This window comes from Watersipora subatra, chromosome 11, assembly GCF_963576615.1.
Source record: "Watersipora subatra chromosome 11, tzWatSuba1.1, whole genome shotgun sequence".
In the NCBI taxonomy this organism is placed as follows: Eukaryota; Metazoa; Bryozoa; class Gymnolaemata; order Cheilostomatida; family Watersiporidae; genus Watersipora; species Watersipora subatra.
Window position 1 is genome coordinate 9,450,258 of NC_088718.1, and position 21,958 is coordinate 9,472,215.

Genomic DNA, 21,958 nt, shown 5'->3' on the forward strand with positions numbered 1-21,958 from the left:
AATACTGATCCAGTCTTCAAAAAAATAAGTTGAACTCACTATCATTTACCCAGGAGTTAATTAAAATATAGATAAGAGTGATTCTTGAGATGTGTGAGACTAATATTCAGTAGTGATTCACATTGATTATAGAATAGAACAACTTTATATTATTAGAATATGTGAGAAGTTTGTTAGAAAGCTGCTATAAATCATGTATAAAACATAATAAGACCATGTAAAACAAGCATAGCATATTTATGTACAATTTCACCATTCTCGAAAAGGTATGTGTGTAAATATCGGAGGATACTATTAATTAAGCTTTGCTGATACAAAGTTTTACTTACTTTTTGTACAAAATATTCAAACTCTTAAATCAATCTTTTAAAGTTTGTTACATTTTCAACTGGTTTGTTAATGCTCTAATAAATAAATAAAAAATTAAAAAGCTTTATTTTAATATTGAGCTAAATACACGGGTTTTAGGTTTTATTTACTTTACTGTATCTCACTAACCAAAAAGTCAGAAATTTGATTACTCTCTTTATCAGCTGTTTATGATATATCAAAAGTTTCTTTGAATTGTAGCTTATCTGTCAACTACTTGTGTGGGAAATAAGGGCTCACTATAATATAATATATTAGTAATCATGTAATATAAACAGTTAGTAGATTTTAAACTCTAATGACTAGAATTTTAAAGGTAAACTTAGGTATGCGAAAGCCAATCAGCCATAAATCCCTCTATCTGATTTACAAAAATTCATCACCTGCTTTTGTATTTGCTGAAGACCATTTATGATGTTCATACTGCAGTATACACATATACTTATACAGTACTCCTGTTAACACAGGCTAGTTTACTGTTACAGCCCATAGTACAGAATAATATTACTCATTTCATTAGAAACACAACATTTGTTTATTTTTTTATCACTAGTATAACTTGATTTAATCAGTCCTAAAAATTTACCTTTGATGCCATGTGAAACTTGAGATAAAGTGATAATGTTGCATCATCTACATGTATGTGGGAAATAATATTACCTCTTGTTTAAATATATTCTTAACTCTAAGTGTTTCATTTTCAAATTTTTCTATATACTATTGAGTATAAAAAGTCATTTCTACATAACAAAGTTTCAACAAAAAATTAATAATAATTTTTGTGTTAAAGAACAGAATCTATAAAATTTATATAAATCTATATAATTTAATTTAAAATTTAAATAGAAATAAAATGTTTTAAAGCTCTAATGAAAATATAAACTTTGAACTATTATCTGACCTCTCGATTTTATTCTCTTAAAGGTTGACTTGCAACAAAATTCACATTACAGTTACTTGGTATCAAAAGATTCACCATGTCTTACTCTGTTGTGTTGTAAGTGCCAAATATGTGGAAATGTGATTACAAGCACTTAAAAGCTCAAAAACGAAAAGCCGCCGTAGATTAGAATCTCTTTATTTCAATGACGTAACCACAAAATTCGGTTATCGTCTTGTCACGTATGTTCTCACGTGAATTGAAAGACCAATACAAAGCTCAATATAAAACTTATCATAGTACTAGTTTATGACAAACACTTCGGGTTTTACCGAAGACCCCGTATCAAATAGGCCTATAGATGCTCGCTACTTTACAGTTTTGTTTCGGCCTGGTCTAATTGGCAAGTCGTGATCTGATCATGTGACCCAATACTTTGCAAATAATTTTTGCAGCACTTTTCGATTATCACAGGTGACCAACAGGCTCGTCATGATTATCAAACAATGATATGCACTCCTTCGAGCTAAAGTTAAAATGTTTAATGAATTTTTATGGTAAGTTATAAGATATCACTGCTAAAAGTGACAGCATTACGATGAGGATAAAACAGATGCGTAAGAACAATAGAAATAGTTTTATTGAATGCGTGAAGTATACTTGTGAAAATATTTTGACGAATAAGATTGCATGAAAGTGTAAACAGAAACCATCTCTCACAACTACATCACATTTGAGCCGTTTTGGAAAGGGAATCCAAACTACGGCGGTCTCGTTGGGCTGCGATTTTCTGTTCGTTTTTTAGCTTTTAAGAGCTTGTAATCACCTTTCCACATATTTTGCACTTACGACACAAAAGAGTAAGACGTTGTGAATCTTTTTCATATCAAATAACTGTAATGTGAATTTTGTTGCAAGTCAACCTTTAAAGTAGACTGGATTCACTACTACAAGTGTCTGAACTGGCTTAGTTGTTTAGGAGGAGTTTAAAGGTAATAAATCATAAAACATCTAAAAAATAGAAATAATGAAGACAATAAAACATTTGTAATTCTAAGACTTGATTTTCTTATTAAAACACTGAATAACATTCACAGTTTGTAAGCTATAATTGTTAATCTTATTTATCATTAGACACAAATTATTCCTATTATAAAGTTATTATTATATTACTATTACATATATTCATTTGAAAAGTTCAGCACAGTGTTTTCAACTATATTTAGATATTGAGCCTTAACTTATCAACTATTTTTCTGAGAAATTAGCTAACACTTCTAAATCAGAGATCATTCTTCTAGGGAGTTATTGGAACAGGATTTTTAGTTACAACTTCAGATTTAACTAAATTTACATAGATTAATTTCTTTCTTGACCCATTTATTGTGTCTCGAAATCTTTTCCAAGTTTTCCAAAAACTTGGATATATTTTATGAGCTTTCATAACAAGGCACTTATCTATTGGCTTTTGTTGTGTGTTTCTTTCTGCAGGTGATTTAAACTAGATTGGTGAGTAGCCTGGGAACATATACAATAAAAAGGTAAACTATATTAAAAGCCGAATAGAGCTGTAAAACATTTGAAGGCTTAACCAAGTTTTCTTATGAAGTTAATAATATTTCATTTTTGGCTTCATGTCGCGCAACATGACAGGCTGACCCAGTTTTAACAAGCCTAACTAGCAAGTGCTGACGTTCTCCACTTTTTTAAACTAAATATAGTAAATACTCGGTCTCCAAGCATTGGCCAAAGTGGGTATGCGAGCCACCGGCAATTTCTGCTACGAAAAAGCGTTGAGCAGCGCGATTCACCACCTTTCCTTTGCCATTTTGGCTCGATGTTGATCTGACAGATTGCAGTACCCCAATCAAACCAGCTGCTCCACTTTTATTCGGTGCTCCTAAACGATGGTTTGTTGGCAAATCAACAGGGTACCCAGTTTCATCTGAGCTTGCATTAAAGGTAGACCCAACCAAGCTCTGGGTACGTCAAAGGAAACTCTTACCAGAGTGGCTCGACTAAAGTTTTCTGCTTCCATCATCATCGCCTCCCAAAGGTGAAGCCATGCAGTGGATTTTCTCTCAATTAGCTCTATTTATTCCCTGGATATGACTCATGAAGTTTTTACCTGCATACTGAAAGGCCTCAAACTGATTGGCCAGGATCCATGTATCATGCACCACTATCAATCTTTTTAATGCACCATTCAGGTAGTTGGTTCTTGTTTGACCCTTTGAGCAAGCCTAGTAGCTAAGGCGATAGCTTGTGCCTTGCAAGTTTGCTCTGACGGAAGTTTAGAAGACTTGCTCCTACTTTTAACACAGCTCAGTCTACATTGGTCTGCAGTGCACTATGCAATGCCACTACTAGCTCTACCTAGGCTTTTTCTATAGCTTGTTAATTTCAGTGATGGAAAACTTCATTCAGTTGTTTGCTGATTCATGGTTTGTCTGGGTGATATGTTGTTTTTCTAAGTTATCCTGCCAATCTTACCAAGCTAAAACATCTGCAGTGACCATTTACTGTTCAATGCTACTGAAAGCCAGCCATTTTGAGTACAGAGAAACTGACTTATTTTTGTTCTGTGAAGTATGACAAAAAGTTTTTACAGCAAAGGTAGCCCATCAAACAAAGCTCTAGCTCCAACAGATCAGCTACACTCTGGCTTGCCATTATACACGTGAGGAGATCCTCTTTCTTCTTCTAGCATTTCTCTGATCAGCTCAATTAATTGCTGTTGGTTTCTATGTCTAAAATATCAAGCATTAATTATCAACAAATTAAGTCGATCTGAACCATTAGTTTTTTAGTTTGTCAAAGCTCATTAATTATAAGCTGACTTCTTTCCGGCTGAACCAGCATCAAAAAAGAAGACAGTCAGAATTAGTTTCAATAAAATTACAACGGCTAATCAAGGTTTATTTTAGTGCTATATTTTACCCAACCACTTTTTATTAGCAATAGCTTAGTAAATTATTCTCTTGAACCGCAGTTCGGATTTGTGTATTGACTTCAAGACAGTGGCTAAGAGCTATGTAACTAAGGTCACTCAGAAGCTATTGGTTTTTATGCACTGAACAATTTATATCGGTACTAAAAATTGTTGACTCTGAAATTCCCATTAGTCAATATTTTTTATATGTTCACCTAAATAAATAAAGCGTACCAACAAGCCTGCAAGACCAACTGTGTTTTTTATAAGGTTGTTATAAAATTCAACCTTTTGACCGGGTAAAAGCCATCCCCCAAAAAAAAACAACCGAAACTCGTGTAATTTATTTTCGGAAGCCAAATAAAATCGATATTTTATGAACATGCATAGCTCAAATCTTAAATTTGTTTCTATGAACAAAAAATTTAGTACATAAACATTCCTTTATATATCTACTACTAAAATAAAATACAACCATGTGCAATTGTCTCTGTATGAAATGCTTGAAAGCATTTTTTTGGTAGAGTCAAACGCTACAACGTAGCCAAGCGAGCCACCATAACGATCGTTTTCTCTGTATATTCCAAGTATATTAAAAGTCAAAAAAGTTTACATTCCTTCTATTATTTAAATTATTTTTATTTTAATCAGACAAACAATCCCTTTTGATTGCATAATCAAATAATTTTTTATTTTACCATTTTGAAAGTTGAGCCGATGTTAACTGGGTTCTCCCACTTTTATTCTTTTCCAAGGAGACTCAATTTGTTTAGCTTTTAGCACGAAGCAACGCTTCTCAGATATTTGTTTCATATTGTAAATTATCGACCGATATCTTGTTGATGATATTTAAAATTTACTAGTGTTCATATCCTTTGTTTAACATTACTAGGCGAGAGCTTTATAAACGTCTACCGCAAGCGACACAAATTTCGTTTCCCCGCGCAACCGGTAAATGACATTTTGGTCGTTTCCCCAGCCAATGGGTTAAAACTTATACCTAATAAATGATGATATTAATTTCAAAACACGTTTTCTTTTAGAAGATTATTCCAAAGCTAGACAAAGACCATGGGTTTGTGAGTGGATTCGTGAAGCTACTTGTTGAAAGTGAGTACCCCCGCCCCTTCATCACATGCAATCCTTAGGGCCTATGCTAGCTTGCTGGCTTATAACTCTTATAAGCAGTCCTATTGCTATGAAAGATTTCAGCCATTTGCTTTCACAGCTATAGTTATGCGGACAATGCCAGTCTTGTGTAATTTACCACTGCGATTAGTATGTGAATAAGAATGTTCATTCTTTTATCACCAAGAAGATTTATTGGGAAACCTCGTTTTGGTTGTTGAAATACAGAAATTTCATGAAAAACTTGTCAAAGCATTTTATGAAAAACTAGTTAAAACCTCGTGAAAAGCCTGTATATTTCCATGTTTACATATTTTTAAATAAAAGCCATAGTTTTTAACATGTATTTAAATAAATTGCTTATGTTCATCAGAAGTTGGTATACTGTATAATTCTATGACTACAAACTGTGTGGTTGTATACATAGTTGCCCACTATTTTCAGATACTAATTTTTTGATGCTGCAGAATGCATTTTTAATCGCATGTTCAAGACTTGAATTGTAACTATGTAAAACTGATTATTCACAATTATTTCTATTAGCCAAGGAGATTACTGTTAGCTTTGGAAACTTTCCAGTTGACTGAAAACTTCATCTTGTGTGAGAGGAAACCGGGGAATGTTTTATATGCTAGCATTTTTTTTACAAATGTAAATAACTAATAATATTCATATTTCAAAATGAATAAAATTAATGTCTTTATAATGAAAATGATAGTGCACAAATAATGTTAAATAGAACATCAACACCAACCATTCTTTAATATTAGATGATTAGCCTTTTTCTCACTTTGTGATTGGTTATGATTAATCTAGCTCTCAATTTATTGGTCATTTGCAACATAAAAAGTTCTTATGACCTGCAATCATTGCATGCAGTTTTGACATGCAGTGAAAAGCGCTTGTTTTATATGTATAGATGTAACGGACGTGGAGCAGGCTACATGGGTTCCACTGATAGAACGAGCAGTTAAATTCATGTACATCCTAACAGATTCTCCAGATATCATGTGTAGAGACCTCATCAAGCAGATGTATTCTAAAATGATTGACCTAGAGGGGCCCCCAACTACACCCATCTAACGAAGTTTACAGCCTATGGTTTGAAATGAGGTTTATTACTTTAAACTAGCAAAGTTGAAGTTCGCAATACTAAAAAGATGGCTGGCAAGTTTTCTTGAGGTTTTTAGTTTTGAAGTGATTGTGAAGTCATTATCAGTTGATCAAGTTATCTTGTTTTGTTACGTCACAAATGCCTGTAACATTGAAGGCTTAAGCACATTTAATATGCTAAACAGTCAGTGTAACCTGTAATAATAGTATCAAAATATATTAACTACACACTTAAAATAAAAAAGATGCCACTGCCAAAGACAGAAAATGTAGTTTTAATTTATTTAATCGATGTCGTGACTTTGCCCAAAGTTGGCATTAAGAACAATTGCTTTATTTTTTCTGATCTAGATAAAAAAGTTACTTGATGAGCAAAAGTACAAATTTATTTAAAAAATACTATCTTCTGTAAGCAGGTATAAACAGTCTTAGTTTGTATAAAATTGATGTTTGTAGTGCAATAGTTTAAAAGGCAATTGTAACGATGATGCCTTAATCATCTCAATATCCTAGTAATCAGCTATTACTTTTATCCACTACATTTGCTGATGAACAGGAAACACTGATGACAAGAATTGAATTGTAGGAATGAGTTTGATGTTTGTAATATAGTGCAAATCAGTTGACAAAATTATTAAATTCATTTTAAAAGCGATTTGATAGAAATATAAAAAATATTGTGAATCTGAAAGTTTTTATATTAACTGAACGGAAATGAGGGTAAACATTTAGTTTTTTACCGCTGGAAACAGAGCTTTGTGTAGCATGTGTCTTTATCTTTGACTGCTACCAGATGCTGTCTACGCACGCATATATCATACATAGATCGATACAAAAGATCGATCGTTACAATCATCAGAACTATTCCGATTCGAAGTCACTAAGGTCTAAGTCCGTTCCATTGTCTTCAGAATCTTCCATAATTTGCAATGTGATCTGAAGACTTTAAAGGATTTTGATGAACAATAAGACTACTATTGAGCATCCATTGTTATTGTTGTTATCAAAGTCCGTTTTCTAACTAGAAAGCTCCACAGTTTTTTCTTTAAAACGTTGAAAGTGACACCAATGAAATAATTAACAACTAAATCCAGGTCATATTTTCACTCAATTTAGTACCTTGTTTAATTCAGTTTGATACTTCGACGTATATGAAAAGTAGTTTAACAAAAATGCTGAGACTGACAGCATGTCAGCCTCAGCCAATATCACATCGCCTGAACGAGAGTTTAAATTATAAGCGACATTAGCATCCCTTCGCCTACAAAGAGATTAATTTTATTTTCCCGAAATTTTGACGGGTTAATCGCAAATATACAACACCACCCTCTATTTTAATGCCACCTCTAGTAAAACGCCACTTTGAGGGAACAGTTGAACAATACAGCGCCATGGCGTGCAAATAGAGGTTTTACGGTGTATTATGCATAACACAAACTCACGTAACGTACAGATATACATGTAATTCGACAGGTTTGTTGCTCTGCTGGGGCAAGTGGCACTTTGTCAGCTCATCTATCTAGAAGGAGATGTACTTCAAGATCTCAAGCAAAAGTGACAGAATAAGAACAAAGATCAGGTAAGGCCAAGCTATGAATTACAGATTACAGTCTTAGTATGGGATAAACTTGCAGCTCAAAGAGTGATATTTTAAATCTTGGAGCTCCGCTTTGAGTGGACAACTCTAAGTAGAGCCGCTCTACTTTGTTTCTTACAGTTTAACGTTGGTATCAAGTTGCTACTTTGTAATATAGAGAGTTATACTCTCTATCATAGGTATGTTTGTTTACTCAAACAAGAGGCTTACTAAAATGTGTAGGCGGCTTGTTTACGCTCAGACATTGCCTTATGTTCCTCTCTCCTTATCCTTTCTCACTCTCTCCACCCCTTCCTCATCTCTCCACCTCTTCCTCATCTCTCAATCTTTCCGCTCTCTCTCTTACTGTGTTTCTCTCATTCATTCTCTTTTCCGCATGCCACTCTCCACTTGCTGGTTTTTTCTCACTTGCTCCTGCTTTTCTTCTTTTTTACCCGTTCTTCACTGTTACCTTCTCAACAAAGTTTTCCGTTGGCACCTAGTTTGATCTGAATTCACATACAACAGTTATTTTCTGCCCAATGTGTTATTCATTTCGAGTGACAGGAACTTACAATTCCACGTGCATATCTGCAAAGTATATCTATGTACTCTTATAGAGTGAGAACAATACGACAGGGGAGACGAGTTAAAACAGACAAGTGACGATATGGAGACTGAGGTCGTACTAAAGGTCATCGAGTGTAAACTGCTTGCTGGTGAGTCACATAATTTTTATTAATGTAGGCTGCTAGCAAACGATCAGCAGACGGTGCTAAATTGTGCTGATGCAGTGCTGAAAAACTTATTTGTTACTCCTACTTGTGCAAGGGAGCGCAACTCACCATCGTTGTAGGAATTCAGTAAGTACTTATTCCAACAGGCGACTTGAATAATCAGTTGCTTTAATAGCAAAAGTCAGAGCCAGTGCATGAATTATTGGTTCTGTTGTGCACTACAGTATGTCGGACAGTAGTAGGGTTATTAACTGTTGTATTTTCGGTAATAAGTTTTCAACAATATTTTAAAAATCAATTGCTGAGTTTGTTTGTTATAGCTTATAATGAACAGAATATCAAACATCAGCTCATTTCCAACTGAGCTGGTTAATTGTTGTATGGAAATTTGACGAAAACAACCACTCAAATACATGTATATTCTTATTGGTTGATCATTTGTGATGTCAAATGTAGTTATGACTCTAGGAAACTCTCATATGACCTTCTACCTAGCACTTATGAGACGAGTGAATGTGGCTATCATAAAAGTACATGCACAAAGGACTGCGTTAACTCATGAATGTATTCTTAGTTAGACAGTAACTCATAGGAGGTCAAGAATTCACGGAGAATATCATGTTGTGTCATAACATTGTAGCTGTCTTTTTTTCTTAGTGTTGTAAAAGTCTTAGTAATATTAAAATGAGCATTCAGCTCGATGATTTTTCTGTATTCAATGGCATACGTCGTTACATCAGACACCATTTTTTATTGGCTAATCTCTTTGGAACATGTAAGAGCTGCACCAAAGCCGTGCATGGCTAAGTTAGGCATCTATAAGAGCGTATGAAGGTCTGTGTAATTTGTATAGTGCATGCCACTTTGAAAAACCTTGAAAAGTGGCACAGCTTTTCATAGATTTGAATAGCTCTAAGCATTTCTCTTTTTTGAAGGTGACTAATTTTAGCTCAGCCAACAGATATATACCTCTCATCACTTGTTAACTAGAAGTCATCAGTCCTAACTGGACCCTGGGAGAAAATGGTTGTGAAAAGTTCAGTTCACGGTTAAGTACGTGCATGAGTTATCCATACTCTTGGATGAACTTACTGTTGATCAAAAGTCCTCAAGTTAGCTGAGCTGCATTTGTAAAGGATTCACACAACGATGTTTTCGCGTCTCATCAGGTTATGCTGGTTGTCTCAGTAGTCTCACCATATTTGTTGGTATCCATTGTCAATTTTTATTATTGTTATATGATTGACAGAAGGGAACCTTCTCTCGGCGTTATTGCCACTCCTGGTTCACATCCTTACCAATAGGAGCAAGTTTGATGCCACAGGATTACAGGCAGCGACCACACTTTCTTTTGGCAAATACATGTTACTCAGGTAGGTTGGTGCATGCTTTGAGTGCCTTTTTGTCTACTTGTGGAATTATAAGTGTTGGCGCGCCTGATGGTCTGCCAGTTTAGTCGAGAAAGATTGAGAGACCATCCATAGAAGAGAAAAGCTAGTAGTTTAAAGATACTGTCTAGAGAGAAATCGGATAGATATGTAACTGTTTGATTATTCTGTACCAGGACAAGTCTGTCACGTTTCATCTCTGATGGGCTCAATCAATATCAGAAACATTTTAATGAAAACTTACCATATATTTCCAAACTGCTTAATCTATGTATGTCTCAAGGATTTCTCTAAATGATACCGCATCAGGTTCTGGTCACAGAATGCATATTAAAAATTCATTAAAATTAATGAAGATTTTTTGGTATTTAGCTTTTTGCATGCATAATGGGAGTTGCTTTCTTTTGTTTTGTGGTGATTGTTCCTTGTTCCACTCATGAAGCTAAGTTTCTGTCTATTAGGTTTCCAGCTGGTTGGCTTTGTTAAACATTTTAGATGCGCCGTTTCTATTCAAATGCAACATGTATTTGAATAATTTGGAATGATCAATTCAACATATTGATTCCAGTCCTACATTTGTAATATTAAACGCAATACTTACCAATTAGAGTACATCTATCCGAGATCATTTGTAGATGAAATACCCGTGAGAGCTGCTCTGAAGTATATAAGTGGACCAAAAGCAAGAGCGCACTTTAAACAGTTGAGCATCACAATAATATTTTCAGTTCCTTAAAAGGCAGCTTACTTTAAACAAACTCATTTATATTTGCTGCAGCCCCGCTGTCTGCCGAGATAGTCTTCGTCTTTACTTCACTGTTCTGGAGAAGAGTGAGAGCACTGAAGTGAAGATTAATGCCATCGTAGCCCTCAGTGACATGGTCTTCAGGTATCCTAACGAGCTGGAGCCGTGGATGCCCAACCTTTACGCCAGGTATGAACCCATGCTACCTCCCCTGTTTTCTCTATGACAATTATTTTTGATCGGATAGGTTTTTGAATTGAGCTTCCATTAACCAATCGATGATTTGGTTTGCTTTTTGTGTCACTATCAAGGTTTAAAATCTACTGTTTATAATTATTTTCAACTTGGGCTTCTAAGCATAACTTGAATGACACTCTGATGTTGACCGAATAGTGTTTAATGGTTGTAAGCAAATTTGGCAACAACCACTCAACTCTATTGCTATTGGGTGTTATTTGTGATGTCACACATCAAATTGTTGTTTTAGAGTTTCATCCTTAAAGGTACATTAAAGAATCGTATTTTAATTAGTTTCACAGATTTCAAAGGCAGATGTGATATTAGCAATCTTTTGCAAAAAAGTTCAATGGATGTATTCCAAGATAGAAATTTCAAAAATTCAAAAATATTTCGAAAATGATACAAAGAAGGTAATCTGCTCACCTCCAATTTGCAACCCCCAACACTACCTAGTAGAATATAAAATACTTAACAAAACTCAAGTTTGACTAACCTTGTTACGATAAAACAGTTGTTCAAGTTTATTGTTTTCATTTTGTCCTATTATATGTAATTTATTTAAACTAAAGCTGACTGTTTTTATGGTAATAATAATAAATACTAAATGTGCTAAACAAATCGGAGTTTAATAAGCACATTTAGTATTTAAAGCACATCAATTACATAAGTACTTTTATTATATATTTCAGTACTTCAGAGTCTTGGCTTTCGAATGAGCCTATAATCAATACACAAATAATAATAATAGAACTATGAAAAACAGCGTGTCAAAAGTATGTCCTGCTATAAAAATAACTTGGTTGTGGTTCCGACAATGTGATGTCATAATTATCATGTAGCCTTAGGTCGTCGATCCATTTCGCTGCCATTGAGGCTGCGCTTTTCTGTGACGTGTTCCTAAACCCAGAGAGCGCTAATAATAAACTAGGATTCTAGATAATCAACAATACCCAGGGATCGTGCTAACGTCCGACCATTACAAACACATGTTTTGGGTTAATAGATTTCAGGTGATTGTTAGAGTTGGCTATTTTCATCCTTTCGTTCATTTTAAACATTTATAGTATTTATTATTGCATCGTCTTATATGATGGCATTGTTGGTCCTATACAGAAATGCAGTAGTAGTAGTATTATTATCTGAATAGTTCGTATCGCTTTCCAAGTTGCGTTCTAAATACGATTATGCTTCAATAAATATACTGTCATTGATGAAGGTAATGAAATCACATCGATTAAATTGTGACTTGCAGTGGCGTGGCCCTAGGACTATAATATGTAAATTGCACTCACGCGAGATCACCCAATGCTTGAAATTAATTAGCCTCAGTCATGCCTCTCAACATCACAATAAAAAGAAAGAGCTAGCGCATAATATTATCGGGAAAATATAGTATGGTGCTGAGAATCTGAGCTACTTATCGTAGAGATGATCTGTACATGGAGAGCTAATGACACTGATTCCTTTGTCATTCTCATTGGTTCTCTGAAGTTGTCCTACCGTCGCTATTGTCGTCATTATCGTAGTTGATAAATAAGCGGTAAGAGCACACAACACCGAATATGAAAATTGTGACGTCACAATTTGCGGGTGTATACCATGGAACATTTATGTGGGAGAGCTCTGGGGAAATCCTATAAACACCAACCAATTTCTGTCTCACCATGTCAAACAATGGCTCATATGAAAGCCAAGATATTGAAGAACCTGACTAAGCTAAAACAGCACTGATATAATTGATGTGCTTTAACAATCCAACAAAACCGCATAAGACATTCGAACACTGATATTTCGGCTATGTATATAGATATATACGATGATTGATGTATGTTGATAGACTGAGAGATGATAGTCCAACGGGAGAAAGGGGACTCTCATGATAATGACCCGACTTATACTGAACGACATGGTCAAGGTCAAAGGTCAAATAAGTGAAATAGCGGTCTGCCTTGTTGATGCTGGTGACTCTACTAAGGAGATGGCCGCCCAATTTTTCGCCGAACTTGCAACTAAGGTACTTAGGCTAGCCAACTGTCTAATTTATTAGTTACGGTCTGCTTGAAAAAAGTGTGCAGACCTACTTCTATCATATGCTAAGGAAGTTGCTTAGTAGTGTCTGGGGAGTTGTCCTTTATTGTGTTTTTTAATTTTGTATATATTCTAATAGTCATATATAAATAGATGAACTTTATTATCACTAGTCAATGCTGTTCAAAGCACATTAGACCATGAGACAATAACAAAAAATAAAGAATACTAGAGTGAAATTATGGGGGAAAAAAGAAGATAACTCCAAGTGTAAATTTTGATTGGCTTGTTTTGCGTGCAAAAGGCAGTGTTGCAGGTTGTTATTGAGCATCATTGGTGTAAACATTCTAAGAGAATCTAAACTGCGGTTTGTTTTTAGACTTTTCAGGGATAAAGTGACATCCGATGTGTCTGCTATTGTAGGGTAATGCTCTGTACAATGTTATCCTTGACATAGCCAGCAGGCTTTCTGATCCCGAAGTAGGGGTAAACGAAGAGAAGTTTCAAGTCGTCTGCTGCGAGCTCTTCCGACACATCGCTGCTGACAAGCAGTGTGAAAGTCTGATGGAGAGATTCTTGCTACGATTTAGAGCTACAACGTGAGTTGTCTGCTCTTGATATACCATATTCTCGACTCGGCTTGCTTTTCCAGCCACCCTGTAGATTAGCTTGGTAACGGTCGTAAGGTCAGTAGAGAGTGTTTTGTGTCATACCTATTATAAACCAACCCAAAGGAGAGTTTTTGCACTCAAGGTAACCACAAACCTGTTTGGATTGTTATTTCAAGCATGTTGGCTTGTACCCTAGAACACTTATATTTTGCTAGTATTTAGTTTCGTGAGTAGCATACAGAGTAAAATTACGCTGCAACTTAATTTCACAGCTCTGATGAGTGCGAAAATATAGCGATGTAAAAATAAATGCAGTAGAACAAACATCATTAGATTCCTCAGGTCCAGTTCACTGGTACGAAATATTTTTCAATTTGAGACTACCGTACTTTTCGGACTATAAACCGCACTTCTTTATAAGCTGCATCTGCTTTATTTTCCAATAAACGATAATAAAACAATACATAAACCGCACCTTTGCATAGGCCGCAGAACTAAGGACTGTGCTTTTTAACGTGGCAGCAACTTTGCCGTTTAAAATGGAACAGTGCAGAACGGCACAGTTTCGTATTATCCGACGCTTTTTAACTTAGTGCCTAATGGGACAGTACCGTGAGGCATTGTTTCGTATTTTCTTTCACCGCTAGAAGCGCACTAATTGAAGATTCCCGTTAGTGAAAGAAAAAGCCACAGATTAGCCGTACCCTTTTATAAGTCGCATGGCTCAAATCATCAGAAAAAAGTAGCGGCTAATAGTCCGAAAATACAGTAGTTTTTATTTGTGAACCGCCGGTAGAAATGTGTAGGCGAGATTAATAATGCAATTTGATCGCTTGCTGCCATTTGTTTCCTAGACTATCAATGACGTCAAAGTCCCTGCCGCAGGGACTGATGTGGTACCAATATTAGAATTCAAGTATTTATAGCACGCGGTGGTGGCCATGGCTCCGGGTTGTTATTGCTTTTGGTTGGTAATAAAATTCATCACCACAATAATTATTATTTAATTTTATGACTTTCCCTACCAGACTGTTATCCTCATCAGTTACAAATTCAATGACTAAACTAATATCATCATCTTCCTAATTTTTCTAGGCTTTTCCAAACAAACTTATTATCTTAATTTGTTTTGCCATGCTGCTCAGTCGGTGTTTAGCTATAATGAGTTTAGCAAAACTTGCCCAATGAGCCAACCACACATGAAAATTGCCTGCATTTTAATATGATGATTTTATTGTGAATATCAATAAACAAAGCCATTTAATTTCGCGTTTTCGCTCGTTCGTTATGATAGTTTAGTTTCGCTCATGAAATTTTCGCGAGAGGATGTTGCCGCGAAAATGCGAACGTTAGATGCCGGGAATACATAAGTGTCCTAGGGTATGACCAGTGACTTATAAAATTTGTGTCTAATTTGCATAAGTTGTTCAGTCAATTTTGCATTAATTCTATTCATGGAAGCATCGCGTTTAAACAGTCAAGATCGTTTCTTAACTCCAATGCTTTACAGTTTTATTTTAAAAACAACAACATAAAAATAATTAATAACTGTATCAGGCTAACGGTAGTTCCTTGTTTAACACGGTCTTGATACTTCTGCATATGTAAAGAATGATTTGCAACTACAATAGATCTGTTACTACTAATTTGTGTTTAGCGGGCTTGCCGCTAAAAGTTTATCATCATTTGTGCGAAAAGCAACGCGTAAAAGTTGCGCTATACTACAATTGGGTTCGATGCTAATATCGACTAGTTCAGTAGTGCAGAGGGTGAGTCGAGGTCAGAAGACACTGTAGAAGTTATTGAACAGCCAGAAGCAGAAGAAGGGGTCAAACGAAAGCAGAAAATCAAAACACTGACTTGAGACTAAAGAAAGCCTTGCTGAGCAATATCAGCGGATATTCGGCATTGAAATAGTGTACAGTGTAAAGTTAGGAAACAAACTCTGATAACTCAATTCACAAACTTTTTTGTTCAATAAGTCTCTTTCGTTCAATAAATCTGTGACTGTAAATCATTTTTACATGTACTGTACATTGAGATAAACATATATGATCAATAAAATACATACTTACTGTATTCATGATACCTGAATAGTGTGTCTATTCTTGAGTAAATCATTAACACTTGGATTAAAGAGTACAGTATTCAATACTACCTGTACAAGTATAAGATGCATTGAGAACTCACAGGGCTTAACAGACCATCAACAGTATGTTATTAGTTATGTTATTAACCTAATGTAGAATAACTCTGGTTAATTCAAACTATTTGACTTGGTCCTTTCGAGTTTGAATTATGCAGATTTCACTATATATATAATTTACATGTTATATATAGATTATAATTTCTAGGGAATCTGCCTTGCTATGCTATCCATTTGATTTTCATTACACAGCCCTACGGTATGTTATCTAGCCATAAGTGTTATCCCCCCTTACCCATTACTTCTCTACTCGTAATTCTCAGGGATGAGAGGCATTGGAGGGATATTTCCTTCTGCCTATCGCGACTCTCCTACACTGAGAAGTCTCTGAAGAAAATGCTAGATAGGTTCTCCTGCTTTGCTGACAAGTTGGCCGATGATGCCATCTACACCAACTTTATGACTATAATAGAGAAGTCTACACAGAGGCTTAAACTAAAGCCAGGCGCAAAGGTTCGTATAGCTTTTCCATTTATTTGTCTATATGCGAGTGATAGCAGCTGTTTTCTCATTTGCTCCTTGGGCTAATATGTCTTTTGATAAAATCTTCATCAGGAATTAAATGGCATAAATGAAGTGTATTAAGCATCATTTACTTCATTGTATTCTTAAAAAAAACATTAAATATGTTCAAACGAAGGATGTGATATGTTCGTGCATGGGCTCAAACGCAGGACTCTAGAAGAAACTTGGTGAACTTGTGTCTTCCATTCCCTTTTATATTATATGTGATTTAGCTTTATCCTAAGGCGATCGTTTCTATATAAATGATGTGTCAGAATACATGATGTTATAATAAACAAAACACCAAGTTTGTATATATACTTAGTATATACAACATAGAGTTACCGCTTACACTATAACTCTGTGAATGATAGCACGGAACCCCTGTTACAATATAGAGATATCAAGCTCACTTAAACTCACCTTGAGTTAATGACAAGCGGAGTTGTTACACTTAACGGCACACTAGAGACTGCCTAGGTCTTAGTTGGAATAGGAGATGAAAGCTGGCAAGCCAAGGTCAATGGAGCTTTTGGCTTTCAAATAGTTATCAGTATCTTAGTAACAAAATTACATAAGTTACAAAATTACATAAGGCTGGCAGCACCATTTGATTGGTAAGCCAATGAGACAAGTGACATCTGATTGGTCAAAATTATTTTATATTTCATCACCATTTGCAACACACATGACTGCATTTTATACTGCAATTTTAAATTTAGTTACTACAAAAAATTATGTAAGTTTACAAGTTAAGAAATTGCACTCGTGAGTATTCGTTTAACTAATGCAAAGCTCATTGACTTACAATGTCGATCCGTTCTTAAGATGTGGTGTAAACCGAATTTCAGTGTCGGAATGTCAAAAGTAAATTACTCTACATATATGTACTTGACTGTAAAGTATTTTATTATAATAAAATGCAGCAAATAATCTAAACGAGTAAAGTAAACGCTCCCACAACGTAAATGATCCATTCCGGTGTAGTTTACGTTATAGGGATTTTATGTTACACAGACAATAAAATACATGTAAATTGCCTAATCTACTGCAAGATCTTTCCAAACTCACCCCTTTGGCCATACAAAAATAAAAAACTAGACTTGAATTTTTAATTTGTTGGCTGTACGGTAACTGTAATATTGTTAGTTTGCATCAACAACTTGTCTCCTTTTTCTGATCAATTTCATGTTTTATATACCATGATTGTGGTACTTTTACAACAAGTTAATGGGGAGCGCACAATATTATTTGGCGTCCATTTACAATGATTTGTTCGTTTTTTCTAGACAGCAAAGTCTATTCTGGAAAGTAAAACTAACAACAAATATTTTATACAGCTACAATAAAGCAAAACAAAATATATTTTACTATTAAAAGAGCGGTGTTTACCTGTTTGTTGATCTGTATCTTGGGGTCAAGGTTAGATTAAAAGATAACTTTCGGCAGTAATACCAACTCGTGATATTCAGATTGGTAGACTGACGCTGTATCACATGCACCAATCTGTCGCCTTTCAATATTTATTACAATTTGCACAGCTACATATTTTCTGTTTTGTCGACACATCTGACGACCTATCACTGCGACCTAAAATATCATGGTAGTTGTATATATAATAGATATAACGCTATATGTTCGTTGTTTTTTTTCAAAAGTGCGGCGAGATATGTTACTATTCAGATCAAATTTTAGAAATTGCCCCTACTTGAAACTTTACGTTATATGAAATTACGTAGTACAAAGCAAAACTTTGCGTAATTTTTTTGCGTTATCTGAAATTTACGTCGTTATTATAGGAGGTAGGTATATACGTAGTAGGACCGTCTACTGTACTTCATTAGAAAAAAAAAATTGTAAACCAAATGGCAACAAAAATGGTAAATCACTAAAACTGAATGATACAAACACAGCAAAGCATATTCCACTGTGTACTAGAAACTAGTTCAATTGTTCACAATGGCTGAGCTGAAGTTGTGACCCGAGAACTCCCTGTACATGTCTCTATAAATGATAAAACACATACAACATTAAAGGTGCAATGTGTGATGTCTCCTGAAATACTATTCAAAGATTTAGTTTACCATAAATTGCCATCTTGGTTTCAAGTAACCCTTTCTCATCTCATGCGGATAATACTCTTGGTTGTAGGAGATAATAACAGAGCTTACAGCAAAGATAGATGTGGCCCATAACCGAGGAGTAGAGGATGCTGAAGCTATGGAAACTGCTACTGAAAATTTGCTAAAGAAACCAAGTACTAAGGGTCAGTCAAAGAGAAGATTGTGTGAAATTTATTACATTTATAAAAAAAACTATTACGATTAATCCCTGACTTTTGACGATTTATCGAGACCGGCGACCTGCAAAAAGTGAACCATTTGCTAAATAGAAACTACTAAACCTGTATATAAATTATAAAATATAAATCTAATAATGCCACAATTTTATTAATAGTAAACATTTTCCTCTTTTTCTCAGGTTCATCAGATAATTTCGAGGGTGTTTACGGGGCATGATGAAACTTGTCACAATAACTTTGCACTATTAAATTTCACAAAATGTAGCAAGAAAAACTGCCTGCAGATGGATCTCAGTGGGTCAGAGTATGGGAAACATTTATGTAATTTTATTTATCTTTTTGAATTTTTAATGAATATTTTTTTGTCTCGCAAAGTAATGCAGCTGTAAAATCTAAACCATGGAGTGTCAAGGGATTACTGTATTTGTCTGCTGTTTGTCTATTGGATGAGAGGAAAAGATAGTCTTTATCTATTTTCAGGTCAAAGCCGGAAGAAGCGGCGAACACGCAGGGGCAATGCCTCATCTGATGAAGATGATTATGCGAGTGATACAAGCACTTGCAGTAGAATTTCAACTACCTCTAGCGTCAGTGTCACTCAGAGAACTGGCGCACGGCGTTCAACTAGGAAGGTGATTATAAAATTTGAGTTACATTGTATTTGGCTGCCCATGAATGGCCTGCATGTAGATGTAATGTGTTACTTTAGGTGGCACCAATGAACCCCCTGGAAAATTTACTGCATCAGTTGGAGGAAGAGAGCGACGAGGATCAAGAGAACTTAACCCCCGGTAAGTAGACTCTGTATGAAGTCTAGAAAATGTGTTTCAACCAACTTACCTCAGCGGTTGATGCTACTGCACTGTTTTTAGTTTAACTAACCAATGTATGTTTTAGGGTAACTTAATGAAGTGTTTGATCAAAAGTAAATACAACAATGTTTTTAAAATCCATTTTAAAAGCAGAAATTTTTGTTTGATAAATTACTTCAACAAAGAACTGAAAGGAAATTTGTAAATGAACTAAGATTCTCTCCATCCAACGCGTTGTAAGGGTGTGTGAGGTTCATATAGTCAGATTAAAATCTACATATTCTAAGGGATGCTAACAAGTCAGTTGTCAGGTTCAAGGCCTAACTGAGTTTAGGTCTGCTATATAGCAGTAGAAGGAGAAAGTGGGGTAAGTTGTGCCAATCAATTTGAGTATCACAGGTTTATTTTTGGGAGTTATCCTTTCTATGAGCTGAGAAACATGATATGACCACCATCATGCTGCACACGCTTTAATTATCACTAAACTAGTAAGTTATTATTAAATTTTAATATTTTGTGCAAGACAGTAAACACTAGGATAAAACTTTAAGCACAATTTTGTTCTTAAATGCTGTAGATAGCATGTACATCATTGACACATATACGAGGTCTGATCCAAAAGTTTCTGGAATAGAGTTGTATACACTTGCATAATCGCACAATGGAAAAATCCAATGCATCGTTTGCTGGGAAACACCTCCGAAGTGTTGTCACAAAATTTCAGGTTGCTATGACAACGGGATGAAAGGAATATGTCACGTTTGATTTTAAAATTGTTAATTGGTCTCCTAGATACAAATTATTTGCTGCTCGGAAACCAATATCAGATTTGCTGACCTTGACCTGACATAACTTGCCATTGGTCACAATTTTTTGAAAAGTTCAAAAATTCATTAATGTGTAACTCATCTGGTTTTGTTCTTTCAGTTACTACAACTATTGCTAGGTAACGGTTTTAAATTCCCAGACCATATTTCTTTCGCTTTCCTGTAGTAATTACAATAAAATAATATTTCATGATTTACCACCATTAAATTTGTACATTTTTAGCAGTTATTAAAATCTGTTTGTATTTTCATTATTTTGCATAATATAAAATATTGTGAGCAGTTCAACACAAATATATAGAATACTTGTATGTTTTTTGTATTTGTTGTTGTGGAAGCTGACAGGCCCAGTTAGACTCGTCAACATTTTGCCTAAAATAACTGTTTGATTTTATGTGTTTTACAGCTCCTAAAACGAAGGTTGGAAAAAAGCTCGCCCTTAGCTCGAGTGATGAAGAGATAAGTGCCGAGGCTGTCTTGACTCCTGCTGCATTTCGAGGTCGATCTACGCGGTCTCGCCGAAAATAACAGCTGGCTTTTAGCGTTACTGATTCTACTGTTTTTTAAATGTATGATTCGACTATTTACAACTGCTATTGTACTTTTTTCATTTTAATACTTTTAAACAAAATTATTTTCTGTCTTATCTCTTGGTTTCGTAGTCACTTTAGCCATAGGAGAGGTAAACTACGTTACCTAGGTAACATTGTTGTTTTGCTACGTACTCTTGCTAAATACAACAATATAGTTATTTGTTATTTAAGTCTGCAAAGTAAATTGTAGCAACAATTTTGATGACAATGGAATCCTTTTTCAGCCATCAACTCAGCCATTAATTTTGGATTGTGAAATCTGCTAAAAAATATTTTTCTTAAAGAGTAGCTCAGACAACTTGGAGTATCTATGAGTGCTCAGGTACAACTGGCAACAACATGAAATTAGGTTCAGATGGAGGAAAAACCAAAGAGCTGCTTTTATATTTAAGTTGAACCACATTTTATCTGTGTATGACAGTGTAGCGCAACACAATATTGTATGTTACATTATGTTGTTACGTTACAATCTAATATGATATAATACAATATGATATATTATGATACAAAACAATATGATAAGATAAAATAATTTATGAAATCATGTAGTGTAATACCATAAAATATACCATAATAACATAGAATACGATGTATTTCACATAAATTGTACTGTATTATACCTGAAGGTATCATACATGTATAATGTTATTCCCACTGAGATAGTGACAAAAGGTTTGTCCATAACAATAAAATCCGGTAGCCAGGAACAAACTTTTTACTCTAAAAACCTATTGAGCTATATTCAACAACTTTGTCGCATCACATTTTTTTAGCCTATTTTCTTGTTTAGCCCATTAAGACAAATATGCATGTTCTGCCAAAGCAAAACTGTTCGCTCATTTTGCTAGTATTTGTGATGGTGGAGATTGCCAAAGAAGCTGCATCTAAAATATTTAACAGACGTGTACAGTGTTTGAGCAAATAAGTTCTTGAATCTTATGTACTACGTTTCCATGATTTGGGTGAT

At 34.9% G+C, this 21,958-nt stretch overlaps 1 protein-coding gene across 1 annotated transcript; it reads left to right on the forward strand.

Moving 5' to 3' along the window:
- Positions 1–13,014: 13,014 nt before the first annotated feature.
- LOC137407796 (condensin complex subunit 1-like) lies at positions 13,015–20,926 on the forward strand. The gene is made up of 8 exons (XM_068094178.1): positions 13,015–13,122; positions 13,560–13,735; positions 16,217–16,406; positions 18,257–18,259; positions 18,609–18,723; positions 19,240–19,391; positions 19,469–19,550; positions 20,805–20,926. The coding sequence occupies exons 1-8, from the start codon at positions 13,015–13,017 to the stop codon at positions 20,924–20,926; spliced, it is 948 nt and encodes a 315-aa protein (XP_067950279.1).
- Positions 20,927–21,958: the final 1,032 nt, after the last annotated feature.

What these genes read in the sequence shown, in the direction of transcription:
- LOC137407796 (XM_068094178.1), top strand. Translation starts at nt 13,015, where the DNA reads ATGGTCAAGGTCAAAGGTCAAATAAGTGAAATAGCGGTCTGCCTTGTT. An exon ending in CACGGCGTTCAACTAGGAAG is followed by an intron (nt 19,392 to 19,468) that starts GTGATTATAAAA and finishes GTGTTACTTTAG; the next exon opens with GTGGCACCAATGAACCCCCT. An exon ending in TCAAGAGAACTTAACCCCCG is followed by an intron (nt 19,551 to 20,804) that starts GTAAGTAGACTC and finishes TGTGTTTTACAG; the next exon opens with CTCCTAAAACGAAGGTTGGA.